Source organism: Vulpes lagopus, chromosome 7 (assembly GCF_018345385.1).
Source record: "Vulpes lagopus strain Blue_001 chromosome 7, ASM1834538v1, whole genome shotgun sequence".
In the NCBI taxonomy this organism is placed as follows: domain Eukaryota; kingdom Metazoa; phylum Chordata; class Mammalia; order Carnivora; family Canidae; genus Vulpes; species Vulpes lagopus.
Genome location: NC_054830.1, coordinates 43,696,940 through 43,711,990, shown reverse-complemented (window position 1 = coordinate 43,711,990; position 15,051 = coordinate 43,696,940). Strand labels below are relative to the sequence as shown.

The 15,051-nt window shown below is 35.8% G+C and overlaps 1 protein-coding gene across 11 annotated transcripts in view; it reads right to left on the bottom strand.

Annotated features, from left to right (window-relative positions):
- The window catches only part of CNTN4 (contactin 4), a 913,336-nt gene that overhangs the window by 177,481 nt on the left and 720,804 nt on the right, over window positions 1–15,051 (bottom strand). For all 11 annotated transcript variants that reach the window (XM_041761632.1, XM_041761629.1, XM_041761630.1 and 8 more), the window contains one exon: window positions 6,643–6,840. In XM_041761632.1, the coding sequence (XP_041617566.1) occupies window positions 6,643–6,840 (198 nt within the window). The remainder of the gene's footprint in view (window positions 1–6,642; window positions 6,841–15,051) is intronic.

Below are 15,051 nucleotides of genomic sequence, written 5' to 3'. Positions count from 1 at the left end.
CCCGTTTCACTGCATTCCAGGTGAGGCCACACCAAAAAAGAGAAAGCTGGTTGGTACCAGTCAGGCACATTTTCAACCCTATGTCCAGCCCATCTGTTTCTGTCCCTCTTGCTCTGAAGCTGCAGGAAGCTAAGGCTGTCAGCTAGTCTCTTGTCCACTGGGTTAAACCTGACTTCAGGTGAGAATGCTAAATACTTCAGTGCCGACCATACTCAGCATTTTTATGGCTATATAAAATTAGGCCAAGAAAAATGGGTGAGAACTTAGAAAAATATCACCAATTATTCTGGTTATATATGACCATAAATTTTAAATAACTTTAAATGGAAGTATAATACTCAGAAAAGTGAAGTTTACATTTTAATTTCCAAAAACAATATATCTAGTGTATAAAACATATGTATATTTGCACAACATAACCTATATGTTTGTAAATGTATATATAAGAGAAGGGGAGAAAGAGAAAGAACTTTTGGAACTGTAACATAGGATAAAGCCCTTTCCCTCTGTTCCTTAGTATCTCTTCTATTTAGAATTCTTTTTTTTTTTAAGATTTTATTTCTTTATGCATGAGAGACATAGAGAGAGAGAGAGAGAGAGAGAGAGAGAGAGAGAGAGGCAGAGACACAGGCAGAGGGAGAAGCAGGCTCCACTCCATGCAGGAGCCCGACATGGGACTCAATCCCCAGTCTCCAGGATCCCATCCTGGGCTGAAGGTGGTGCTAAACTGCTGAGCCACCAGGGCTGCCCTCTATTTAGAATTCTAATTAGGGATAATATTCAATAATATTTAACACACACTATACAAAAGCATAAACCCATCGACAGACACTGGCTGTAAACTGCTCAAAATTTGTCTTAGTTCTAATAAGCAAAACAACTGCCAAATCAATCCCCAGCCAGCCTCAAGGAAAACAGAGAAAAAGGCAAAGGTTAAATAATAACTCTTGCTCAATTATGTACCTGTGTATATAATGTACATAAACATCCTCATGGACATGACCTCATTTTGCCAAGACTGTACTAATCTCTGCTAATTCTTCTCTTCTTTAGCCACTTTAGAGGACATCAGGGATAGTAATTAAAGACAGAAAAAGACAGAAGAAATGGCCATTATAACTATCATCTAAATCTATGATTTCTCTTGGACTTAATGCTCTATTACTTTTGTTTATAGAAATTTGGGACAACTCTTTGAGATCTGTGTAGGAAGCTCATAATAGAACAAACTCATCATCATTAATAACCAGCAGTTGGCCAATATTGATCCTGAGACTACTTTAGTACCTGTCATAAAAATAATTATGATACACTCTTCTCAATTAAATCTTTTTTTCTTCATGGTACCTAAGCAACAGGTGTACTTTCCACATGACAAATTATATTTTCTTTCCAAAGCAAATTTCAAAATATCTAGAAAAACTCTGATATAAAAAATTTTCTCACATTAGCCTAATAACTCAATTTTATACTTCCTAGAGGTAAATACTACATGGCAACATAAAGTTATTTAGCAGAACTATCAATACAAAAAAAGTAAAAAATTCCTAGTGGGAAAGAAACAAGGTAAATCTATTAATGTAGGGTCCCAAACAGCTTTTGTGAAACTCATTTAAGTAGCATGGTGACAGAGCACTGGGAAATTGATCCTGATGCTTCCTCATCTTACTCCCCTGATCTTCAATTCTCTTCTTTCCCAAAGAATAAAGATATAAAGTTGGACGATTTCTAAGTGCCGACCATCTGTAAATAACCCTTTACCACCTTTACCAAATGTTTTCCTAAAAACTCAAAATATTTCTAATCAGTGTAGAAAAATGAGAAAATACAACAAAGCAAATAGAAGAAAAAAGAATTAAACATTTTACCACTGCAAGTTAAACACTTCAAAGTTTAACACTGTTAGCATTTTGGAGAGTAGTGTTTCCAGCTTTCTCTGTCATCACCACATATACTTTACAAAACAAGGATAATATTATCTATACACTATGTAATCTGTTTTTAAAAATAGAGTATGCTGAGTATATCTAGGTAAGGAGGTTACTGACACTGCATTTTATTTTGTCACTCATCAAAGCACTTTTTTAACTTAACGCAAAAGATAAGCCTCTGAGCTAGGTACTGTCATCCTCACTTGACTGATGAGAAAATGGAATGAAATGAGGTTAAAGTGATGTCCAAAGTCACACAGCTAATAAGTGGTAAGACTGGATTCCACCCTGGGAATCTGGTTCCAGAGTCTCACTCAGGGTTTACCTCAAACCATCCTGCCCTACATTCCACTAACGATCTGAGATATAAGAAGGGGTAAGCCATGTGAAGAGCGTGGGAGTGGGAAGGGAACATAAAGTACCAAAGTCTTGCTAAACTGTGGTGAGCTGGGGGCAAGGGGTAAATAGGGTCAGTGGGATAAACACGGGACACATCACATTTGATATCTATCAGGACTTGAGTCAATGTTCACTGTTCACTCTTTATGACTCACTGTAGCCTTTTGGGCTGGAAATAATGAATCACAGTCCAGAACTGCTTAGCTGAAACTCCAAGGGAATAACCTGAATATTGAGGACATTTAGTTCTTTAAACTACATCTGCAATTTGCAGGGAAAATGACCAGCCATGGTAATTAGTTCACTTCAGGCAATAGACTCTGATGTCTTGCTTATTCATATTTCAGAGGCAGAAGGGATATGTGAAATTTTGAGAGAGCTTCAATTAACAAAATGATTGTACAAATTCTATACAACCTTGCATTTATTAGTCTAATATACAGTCGCTAAATACAAGATCATGCAGAATGATAATTTTATTGATTTTATTCTTGTAGAATAGACTTTAGCAAGAATGTCATCCTTATTTTGCAATCTCTTCTTGATTTATATTTCTCCTTTTCTCTTACCTCCAGACAAGAGCTAATTAAGTAACCTATTTTGTGCTTAGTAATATAGTTCAAGTATCCATTTTATGTACTCTAGCCTAAGTGGGAAAGACATAGTATGAATTTTCACCATGCAACTCTCATGGAAATTAAGAATGAATGGGCATTAATTGCTGAAGAATGATATCTTTATTCTGCTAATTTTGTGATAAAATATTCTAGTAAAAAACATTTGTCATCTTGATGAAGATATACTAGACAAGTCAAGATATATCTAAAAGCCAAGCAAAAGGCAAAGTTGCTGGCAACTTGAAGTGCCGTGATGATTCTGGAGTTCTTATGTTCCTGAATTTTTGTTTCTTCTAGCAACTGTGTGCAATATGTCTCCTGGGCTGTCTTAGTAGATCATCAATATTTCATTACATTTGTGACTTGACACACCTGAATGGATAATACTACCACTGAATAGACATTTTGGCATAAGTGCATTATAAGCAGCAGTCAGAGGGATTTATTTTTAAATAAGTCTGTACAAAATGCCAGTGGAGCACATCTTTTGCAAAAGGCTCTTCATCCTTAGGTCTAGAGAGATAGTATCAAGAACTTTTGAAAAAAGTGGTCCTTCACCTATTTTTCTCCTTAAACTGATAAAATGTTCAGTTTTATTTAATTTAATCCAGCTTATTACAACATATTTTTAAATATTTTTTAATTTATTCATTTGAGAAAGAGCATAAGCACACGCAGACGGGAGGGGCAGTAGGGAGAGGGAGAAGCAGACTCCCCACTGAGCAAGGAGCCAGATGTGGGGCTCGATCCCAGGACCCTGGGATCATGACCTGAGTCAAAGGGTCAGGCTCAACCTACTGAGCCACCTAGGTACTCTTATGTTAACATTTGTCATCTGGCAAGCACTGTGCTGGTCCCTAGAACAAAGTTGGATGAACCAATGACCTGTGCTTGATCAGGGTTTCAGCAAGGTGGGAGAAGAAGGCAAGCTGATAAGCACAAGTCAAAACATCAGATGAGTATTACGATAGAGAGATCGGACAAGAATCACAAAACAAATTATTCTTTCTATTGCCAAGAGGGAAGTCATGCTTTTGGCTTTACAAACAATGACTAAAATAATACTCTAGATTTTTCCTTGTAAACCTGTTCAGTAAAACCATTTCAGTAAATGGCATTCCCATAAACCCAGCTGTGACACCAGAAACCTATGTGTCATCCCTGGCATTTTCTTCCAACACCTCCTACTTCCAGTGCATCAGCAAGTCCTGGCAGCTTTACCTGCAAACTGTATCCTCCAGCCATCCACTTCTCTATTCTCCACTGCTACTCCCTACTTCAAGCTGCTGTCATTTCCCAACTGAATTATTGCAATAATCTTTCGGTTGGACATCCAGTGTCCACTCTCACTTATTTAAAGACCATTCTACACAGTAACTAAGCAAACTTTGAAAAAAACATACACCATTCTCTTGAATAAAATCCTCTAAAGGCTTCTCATTGTACTTGAGATAAAATCCAGTCTCTTCCCCATGGTCTACATGATCTGGCTGCTGATTCCTTTTTAACCTCAACTCAAAACATCCTTTACCCTGCTCACTATGCTCCAACCAAGTTCACATTCTCTTTTCTTCCTGAACATGCTGTTTTTTTTCAGGTCCTGGGGCCTTTGCATGTGATGTTAATGCAGCTGCACTGCTCCTCTCTCTGATTATCATAGGGCTGACTTCTTATCATTCAGGTTTCAGCTCATACATCACCTCCTCAGAAAGGCTTTCCAAGACAATCTTGCCTAAAGTGGATATTCCACTCCACAGAGCTTCTTTTTCATCATATGGCTTATTTATTACTCTCTAAAATAACTGTTTTTTTGGTTTTTTGTTTATGTTTATCTTTATCAGTGTTCTCCTAGAGAATACAGTACAATGAGACAGGGCCCTATTGTTCTTGCTCACTGGCACTCAGAGTAGCATCTGTCACACAGTAAGTGCTAAATAGATATATGTTAAATGTATGAATAAATAAATGACTGAAATATATGGTATTTGCTAAAAAATTCCATAGCATGGTTTATGTTATAAAGATGCCCAGAACCTCTTTGCAGAGATGGTTTGTCTGCAAATATCCTGTTCTGGGAGGTTCAGATCCACATCCCCACTTGGGTACTAAGTCCCTTCAGTACAGAGGGGAAGAAGAACATATATGGAGAGAAATATGAGTTCTAGGCTTGAATTTGCCACATTTTTCTTGTATAAATTAAGGTAAAAGGTGGTATAGTGTAATGAAATGAAACATAGTGAGTGAGAAGTTAAGATATTGGCTCTAGAATCAATAGGACATGGGAGCCAAGTGTGAATCTTGAAGTCATGAGTTTTTAGCTAGCCATGTGGCTTTGGGATTTGTTATTTGACATGTGTGAGCTCCAGTTCATTCATGTATAAAAAATAAAAGAGGATATTCCTCATATAGTTGCTTGAGGTTTGAATGAAATAATCCTGGTAAAATTCTGAGCACCTAGGAAATAGTAAGCTTCTAATGAATGCTTGTTATTAACATTCTTGTTTGACAGTTTCCTCACGTGTACAAAAAGTGTAATAATTCCTGTTCACAATGGAAGGTTGTAATATGTACTTGATGGGAAAGGGATTTAGAAGGAATAGACACTTAAACCTGTAAACCATGGCTTGCTTCAATCATTATATCAGCCATTTCTGAAAGACTTAATTATGCCTTTGCTTTCTTTTACTCAATCAATATTTATTAAGAATCATCTATGTTCTAGTTATTGCACTAAGTGCTGGAGATATACTGGTGACCAAGGCACTGCAGGTGCTTCCAAACAGCAGGTTTATAGTTAGACAGACAGGAAAATATACTGGTAACTGTGATACGGAATGAAGAGTTCTTGGGAGTACAGTAATAGGCTTTATTGGACTTCGTAGAGAAGGTACCTGACACAGTAGGGTGGAGAGGAGTTCAGACAGAGATGACTTCCTAAAGAAAATGATATACTTGAAGAAAAGGAAAGGGCCAGTATAAGTTAACCAAATGAAAGGCTGAGACTCAGAGATGGAAAAACATTTCAAGAAGAGGGAACAGAATACATATACAGTGGGTAAAAGGCATAGTGGTACTAGAGTTTGGTATACAATTCAGTAGGATTGTCTTTGAATAGCATATTGTGAATTACCATACACTGTTATGTCATCCATCTAGATAATTAAGGTGAAATTCATAATTTTCTTGAAATATTTTTATAAAATTATTGGAAATTAAAACGTATTTCTCAAATAAGCCTTGATGTTCCTCTATTTCCCTGCAGTGTGAGCTGTGTCATTAATATCATCAATCCAGAAATTATTTGGATAATTTAAAACTTCTTTCTGGACACTGAATACTAAATTACATAGAACTGATTAATGAGTTAGTTGTTCAACCTTCTACTTCATTCTGCCTATGTACACATTTCAAGTGAAAAAGAATAAGAAATAGATTCCTTTGTTATTTATACTTACCTAAATCCACATTCCATTCCTGTTGAGATTAGCAATTAAACTTCTAATTAGTTTTCCAAAATGGATTCATGGGTTTATTTCTTACACAAATGGAGAAAACATAGGTACCAAATGTAAAAAGCATTAAACTTTTCTTAAATTTAATTTAGAGAATCAGAGTTTGTGTGCCAATAATATAATTTTCCATATACAATATGGGATCACAAAAACAGAATTAACAAAATCCCTTAGGAAACTCACCATCATTTCTCAGTATTAGTGGTGTGGGTGGCCCCAGGACCTTATGGTTTGTCACTGTATTTGTAACCACGCAGGTGTAATTTCCAACATCAGACTTTTCTACTTTGGCAATATATAGATTCCCAGTCTCCTGAGAAACGAACCGGCGATTATCCTGGTAAGAAGGGTATTCATTGAAGATCCAGGCATAGCTCAGCTCTGAAAGGAAAGGAATCATCATTAGAAATAGTCTTCGTCATTGGAACATACTGTATACATGAAAGAAATGGTCAAGTTAGAAACTCATACTGTTGACCAATGATTTTTTTAGCCTGCCAAATATAAATAAGAAGTAATCACAATCCCTTAAGCATTTTACCTGTACTCATACTGTCAGTCAATAAGGGTTTATTTTCTAGAGAACTAAAAGTTATTCTGATAGTTGATTAAAAGAAGTCCAACCTCTTTAAGTTAAGGGAATGAGCATTTATAGTTTACTAAGCATGTGCCAAGCACCATACAGTGCTTACTGAGCTAATGCTCAAATTACAGACCCAGGGAGTCTATAATTTTGATATAGTAAGGCTGGAAGCCACCCTGAAAACTATTTAGATCACTTCTTTCATTTTATAGATAATAATCATTATAGTGCATCACAGTGCCACATACTTGCATTGCACTTTGTGGTTTTCAATGCATTTTATAGTTTTCCATTAACTGAGAAACTTTGGCACAGAGCAACAAAGTAACTATCCAAACTCGTAGCCCTACTTAGGGACAGAATAATTCCTGAGTCTCAATTTAGTCTTCTCCCAATGCCTCACATTATCAATGCTAATTCTTACTCTTTTCTTACTTGGTGAGGTTGAACTATTTTTCCATTATTTGAGTGAGATGGTGGTTTAATATTGCAGCAAATACTTGCTAAGCACACACTGACTGACTGGTTGGCTGGTCCCAAATGTAAATGTGTATTTAAAAATGCTGGCTGAAAAACTTATCATATTCATAAGAGAGTGAGGATGAAATAGCAGTCCAAGAGCAACTTTTTTGCAGATACTTATTCATTGTAGAGTGCCAGTGGGATAAGTACAACAGGTAGCCATATCTGAAAATGTATGTTTCCAACTTCTAAGTTTTCTTAAGAATTAGGTAAATGTTTTGTGAATTAACATGTGATACCATGCTTTTAATTTCAAAGAAGAATCCTAAATGACAGTGAGCTTAAATGATTTGCTGCAGTAAACTATTGTGCTCCAAGGAAATCAAACTTCATCTCCAGGCATTCCATGATTCCTCTCTTTAAAGTGTAATCTTTAGATTTGTCCAAAGCTGGAAAAGTGATATACTAGTCACTGGCACTGAATAGATAATGTGCCCATTTTATCTTCAGAAATTACTTTGGTGGGGGAGGGGGAAACAATTAGATGCAAAAGAAGACTCTGGTTTTAGAACTAGTTAGCTGAATTCTTATATGTCTCTCTTTTAATAGACTCATTGGCAAAAGTTCAAATGTATGCGATGTCCTTGGAAATGGCAGAAATATGTCAGCTTTTTATAGAGAACACTAATTGTTGTAAAAGGCACTTCTGTTGTTTAATACTTAGATGAGTCCTAAGCGTAATTGACCACAATAACCAAACGTACAACTGGAAACCTATTCTGGTTTAATAATCCACTATTTACATACAAAGGAATGCTTTGCTTTCCCTAAATCACTGGATTATAACATTTCCACATGTAGTATTTTAGAGAGATATAATTATGTTTATATGAGAATAGTTAATCATTTTATTTACACATGTGCCTGTAATTGTAAGTAACCCCATGCTGATGTCAAGAGGATACTCAGTATAAATAAGCAAGTGCTTTCCAGCAAGCTAGTCACTTCCTCAAGAAATTAAAATCTGGGGGAGGAAAGTCCCTATAATAGGTCATGAGGAAGCTCAATTGGTATGGTAGTTTTTCCATAAAAAAAAAACAAACCAGGATATTTTAACAAACAACAAACAAACAGCACAGTAGAGTGTACTATTTAGTCAGTATGGTATGTGAGTTTTGGGCAAACCAAGTAATCTCTGAGCATCTCTATTTTCTCATATGAACAATGAGGAGAACTCTGTCTATCCCCTAATTAGCTATAGGAGAGTTTTAAGTATAAATTAGTATCTCCAAAATCACAATGTAGAAGTTAGAAAGTAATTTACCAGCACAATATTAATCAACCCACATTTCTCCAAGGAGAGTTGTAACCAAATACATGACACTATTTTCTTTTTCTAAAGACATTTTTCAAGATTGTTACTAGTGGCCAGTGATAGCAACCTATAAATCCTGTGGGACAAGGCAACTAGAAAGTTGTATGGACCATGGATATCAGAAAAAAAAAAAAAAAGAAGAAAGACATTTACTTTGTTATTTTTTTAATTGAAGTTAAAAAAAAGACTAAAATTCAAACCTGTATTACATAAGGGAATTCATTTAAACATTCTCAGTTTCAACCTTTAACCCATCAAGCAAGAATAATATTAAATGTGATGCAGGTGGGTTGTGAGGATTCTTTTTATAAATTTAATTTAATTTAAATTAAATTAATTAACATATAGTACATTATTAGTTTTAGAGGTAGAGTTCAGTGATTCATCAGTTGTATATAACACCAGGTACTCATTACATCATGTGCCCTCTTCAATGCCCATCACCTGTCTACCCCATCCTCCCACCCTCCCTCCCCTCCAGTAACACTCAGTTTGTTTCCTGTAGTTGAGTCTCAGTAGTGAGGATTCTTATGTGAAAGCACTCTGATTCATAAGCACATCTGAATCATTAAAAGTTAATCATTTTAAAAGTAAAAATAACAAAAAAGTAAAAATAACAAAACATACCCAATTAACATGTTGTTTGGCTATTTAAAAATTCGTTTTCTTTTAAGGATTTATTTATTTATTTGTTTGTTTATTTATTTATTTATTTATTTATTTATTTATTTATTTATTTATTTATGACAGAGAGAGAGAGAGAGGCAGAGACACGGGAGGAGGGAGAAGCAGGCTCCATGCCGGGAGCCCGACGTGGGACTCGATCCGGGGACTTCAGGATCGCGCCCTGGGCCAAAGGCAGACACTAAACCGCTGAGCCACCCAGGGATCAAACACTATATGGTCTCATTCATTTGGGGAATATAAAAAATAGTGAAAGGGAATAAAGGGGAAAGGAGAAAAAATAAGTGGGAAATATCAGAAAGGGAGACATAACATGGAAGACTCCAAACCCTGGGAAATGAACTAGGGGTGGTGGAAGGGGGAGGGGTGGGGGGGTGGGAGCACTGAGGTGGGCACTTGACGGGATGAGCACTGGGTGTTATCCTGTACGTTGGTAAATTGAACACCAATAAAAAATAAATTTATTAAAAAAATTAGTTAATTATTTTGGTTTCACTGCTTGTGACAGTAAGTGACTTAGTGCTTTAGCAGATGACACAAGCAACTGTGAGCATATACCACAGCATTTCCTAAACTCTGGTCCTTGGAATATTAATTTTTTTGTTAATAGAAGTTGTCTCCCTCTCACCTATCCCAAATTTAAAAGAGTTACATGATCAAATTACTTTGAGAAGCCCTAGATTAAAAAAGTTTAACAGATTTTTAAATTTATCCTTTTGGACTTGCAAGAGATTTTTAACCTCCCAAGATTCCTCAAATTCTTCACAGCATGTTTAAGCACACAAACTTACTTGATCATAAAGTCTCCTCCCACCCCAATAATCCCCACTACACATACGATTTTTCTAAAACATCTATTAATAGGTCACAAAACCTAGTTTGGGAAACCCTGGACAAACGGCAATGACTTCCACTCAAGAAACATTAATTACAATATAAAGATTATCAACTCTATTACTTCAGTGTGGGGAGGATTGTTAAGTGACTCTAAACAAAAGAAAGCAACAAAATGGTGAATCAAAATTTTAATAAGCTTCCAAAATGTAATAATAACACTATAGCCATTTCTCATGGTGTAGAAAAAGGAACAAACCACAGTTGCCAGAAACTGTCTAAAATGGATTATGCTAAAGATCATACCTAATACCAGGTGAACATGTGATCTTTGTAAATACTGTTGAGTCCCAAAGTGCAAAGGTCATTCAAAAAGTCTTGACTGGTACACTGCTGAGATCATATTGAGCTAAATGCTGAGTCCCTTGAAATGAGGACATCTCTATAAAATGTAACAGTTTATTTTTCTTTATAGCAAATGTTACTACCTGTAAATAACGTATTTTTATTTGTCCAGGACAATGAGGAAGTAGCATAAGAAATATGATAGAATGATACTGGAGACATCAATGCAGGTAAAATGGGTAATAAAGCTAAAAATTATCCAAGAGATCACTTGTCTTTTTCTTTATTTTAAAGCTGAAAAGCTGAAGCCTAGAAAGGGTAAGGTCGGAGAGTTAAAAACTGGCAAAGTAAATAATAGGTGGCCCCAACTTTTGATGTTTTGACTTTAAAAATGGTACAAAAGTATGAATTCAGGAGAAACTATATACTTCAAAATGTGAATTTGGAACTTTTACTGGGCTGGCGATACACCGTCCTACACTCCCTTGTGATGTTGGGCAGAGGCATCAGCCATAGATCCCCATAGATGGTCAGCCACACCGTCAGGAGCATCCACAATACACTTACAACCATTCTATATCCCTACATCCATTCTGCTTTTTCTTTAAGTACATTATTTAATAAATTACATGAGATATTGAACACTTTATTATAAGATAGACTTTATGTCAGATGACTTTGCCCAAATGTAGGCTAATGTAAGTATTCTGCGAATGTTTAAGGTAGGTGAGGCTAAGTGATGATGGCTGGTAGGTTAGGTGTATGAAATGCACTACTTATGATGGGTTTATTGGGATGTGATCCTATCCTCAGGTGAGGAAGATCTGTATATAATAGTGCTTCTAGCTATAGTCCCATTCCAGTGCTCCCTCCAGGAAGCAAATATGAGCTCTTAAAATTTGAAAGAAAGGAGCCAGTACTGTTGTATCACTCAATAGACACTCTAGTTTTCCCCTAAGAAACAAAGTCAATTTTTATCAGAGCAAAATATCAATCCATTGGGTTACATGAAATGCTATCAACGTTCTGAAAAATAGAGCCAAGTAAATAAAACAAAATAAATTCTCATGAGCTACAATGAGCAAAAATGTATCCCACTCAGTTTGATTTCCTTAGGGACTTCCATGCAATATTTATACTTATTCAAACTTGACAGATTTCTTTTGATAAGTTTTCACACACTAATTGCTCTGGAAGTGACAGACAGTTCTTGTCCCATTGGCAATTTGTAACAACTCAGTAAACATACTTGGAATAGAATACTTTTAATAGATTGTGAAGCTTCTGATGCTCAATTGAAAAATACTGAGACTAGTTCTAATGCGATACTTGTTGAAGAAAGATCTAATGATGGTTTTCTGACTTGTAAGATCCAAATCTATAGGAAATTAGCTATAAATCTTCACTCTTACTTGGTTCTTTTTTCTACATCTTTGAGCCAATAGCAAAGAATTTTGGGTTATTAGTTTTCATAAAAGACATCAATTTTTTTTTCAAATTTAAGTATTCATTGAGCAAATTTATCCTGTGATCAGAGTCCTTTAGTGGATTCTCTTAACAAGTTTCTATTGCTAATTTCTTTCTAGAGTTATGCTATACTTCATAACATGCAAAGCCCTGTCCCAAGGGTAGCACAAATGTCAGTTTTCAAAGATGCCCTTCTTAATCCTCAAAGTTTCAAATGTGAAAGGAACCTTAGTATGACCCCTTCAATTTTACAGAGAAGGAAACTTAAATCTGGAGAAAGTACATGTGTGGATCACAATCACACATTTGGTAAGTGGGTAGTCACAGTATTCAGAAGAGATGATTCTGTTAGGAACCCATATGTTCCTCTCCAAATTTATTTTGGAGCTAGAAAAGATCAGTTTTCCTTATCTGTAAATTTCCTTATCTCTAAGTGAGGGAGTACAACTAGATGATCTTTAGGTATCTTTTGGGATTAAAGTTCCACAATTCTATGTGTATAACATCAAATCCAACATCCTAATTTGACAAAAGATGAAAGTGGGATCCAGAGATACCCAGGAACTTGCTAAAAATCACATAGATACTTACTGAAAAAATCAGAACTGGAATTTTTTTAAATTAAAAAAAAGTAGAGTAATCTTTACACCCAGTGTGGGGCTCAAACTTATAATCCTGAGACCAAGAATCATATGCTCCACAAATTGAGCCAGCCAGGCATCCCTAGAACTAGAACTATACACAGACACACACACACACACACACACACACGCACGCACACACGCATGAACATAAACACTATACTACAGTTATTTGAATTAAGCTGTATTGTGTTGTGTAGAAAAGAGATAGTAGAATTAACAGGGCATCAATTCTAGTCCTTATGTTGTAATTTTCACTTTGAAAAAATTATTTAAATAGCATGAGAGTCTATTAGATAGTTTTATCAATACCAATTTTACTTTTTTGTATGGTGTTGTAAAGTTGAATTTTAAACTAAGACATGATTCTAAGCAGGTTAATGTGAAAAATGTATGTTAAGTGATTCTATAGATAAAATGGGTTATATGAGTACATTCACTGGTTTACTTTTTGGCCAAAAATTTACTAAACACCAGCCTTGCACAAAAGTACTGAGCTCAGCTCAGCAATGGAAGTGAACACAGGGAATGGAACCTCTTGGTGGTTTGTCTGGGCAAAGGGGAAAGAAAGCATAACCCAGTTCAAAGATCCCTGGTTTTGTTGCAAAATACATGGATCGAGTCTTGGCTTTAGCACTAATTGGTGAGAGAGTAATTTCCAGTCCTTAGTTTTCTCATCTGAAAAATAGGAATAAGAAGAATACTTGCCCGGCCAAGTCACACTGAACATCAAACATGTTGATGTCAACTTTTAAGACTGTGTTTCTGTTTTTTGTTTTTTGCTTGTAAATGGATTGATAAATATTTTGTCTTTCTGTGAACTTAGGAAAAGGAAGACGTTATAAATTGTGAGTAATCTAAGTAATTTCTGAAAAAGTAAGAATTGTACCAGAAAACTTAAGCACTAAATAAGCACTAGTGATTTTGCATCATTAAACAGGTGGCAGGAGAGCCTAAGAGAAGAGTGTGTTGTCATGTAAAAGATTTGTGAGTTATCCCAAGAGGGAGTGGCTCATAGACTGGCTTCTGAGTGACAATGCCTCTGGATAAAACCACTAATCATATTAAGACCCTCAATGATCAATATAAAGTCATATTTGAACTGTCATGTCATATAGTCATCAACATTTTGTGAAACAGAAGGAGAGGGAAGGTGTCTGAGAGAAGGTGAAATCTGAAGGGCTGGAATAGGAAAGATACTGTACTTCAATTAATTATGACATAGACTAATGGGCATTGAATACTTACAATGATGACCATGGCCCTTTATAATGTAGATTGCTGAAATCATGCCTGTGGCTGAAAGAACCCCTAAAATGGATACTTTGCAGCTCAGAGAACTTGGCTTAGACAAGTCTTCAGCATCAAGCAGGACTTCCCAGGGTTCAGTAATTGTTTCTCATGAGTAACTGGTGCTGGGTAGAGCAGGGATGGCATGGATCTGTCATTTGGCCCACCAGTTACCACTCCTATACCTGTGGTTGACACAGATAATTGACTATGCCCCACATAGATTCAAGATCATTCTCAATACAATGCTTCAGGCAGTTACTTCCAAGCAATTGGTGTTGGCATATAAGGTCAAGCCTCTTTACCATATTTGTAGAAATGATTTAGGAGGAATGAAATGGTGATCATGTGAGGCAAGGATTAGAAAAGACCTAGTGCTAAATACCATGCAAACCTGTGGCAAACACTTCTAAAAATAAGCCTCCTGACTATTCATTCATTGCATTCAATGATTAGTGCATGCTCTTTGGTCACTCAGATGTGGCAGTGGAGATATGGGAAATAACATGGAAAAAGGGACATTTTCTAGTCAAATATACTAACTGTGAATATTGCTCTTGTGTATAGTTTACAATCTCTTCCCCCTAATGGGTTACTTCTTGTTTTCTTGACTCTATTTTGTTAGTTAAATTAGGCATTTTTCTGGGGTGTAGATTTTCTTTAAAATTTTGTAGGTAAAAGTTAACTTTAACTTGAGTGGAATTTATGTCTTGAACATAAGCCAAATATGAGTATATGATGAAATATATATATAACTCATACAAATCTTAAACGTATAAGGAAAGGATTCAACAAAACCATGTACTTGCAGCTGATTGCTCCAGGATATGCTCCCAGATTCCCAGGAGTACATGCTGACTCTCTTTTGCTCTCAGAAATATATCAGAAAAAAGTTTAGGAAATATTGTCTA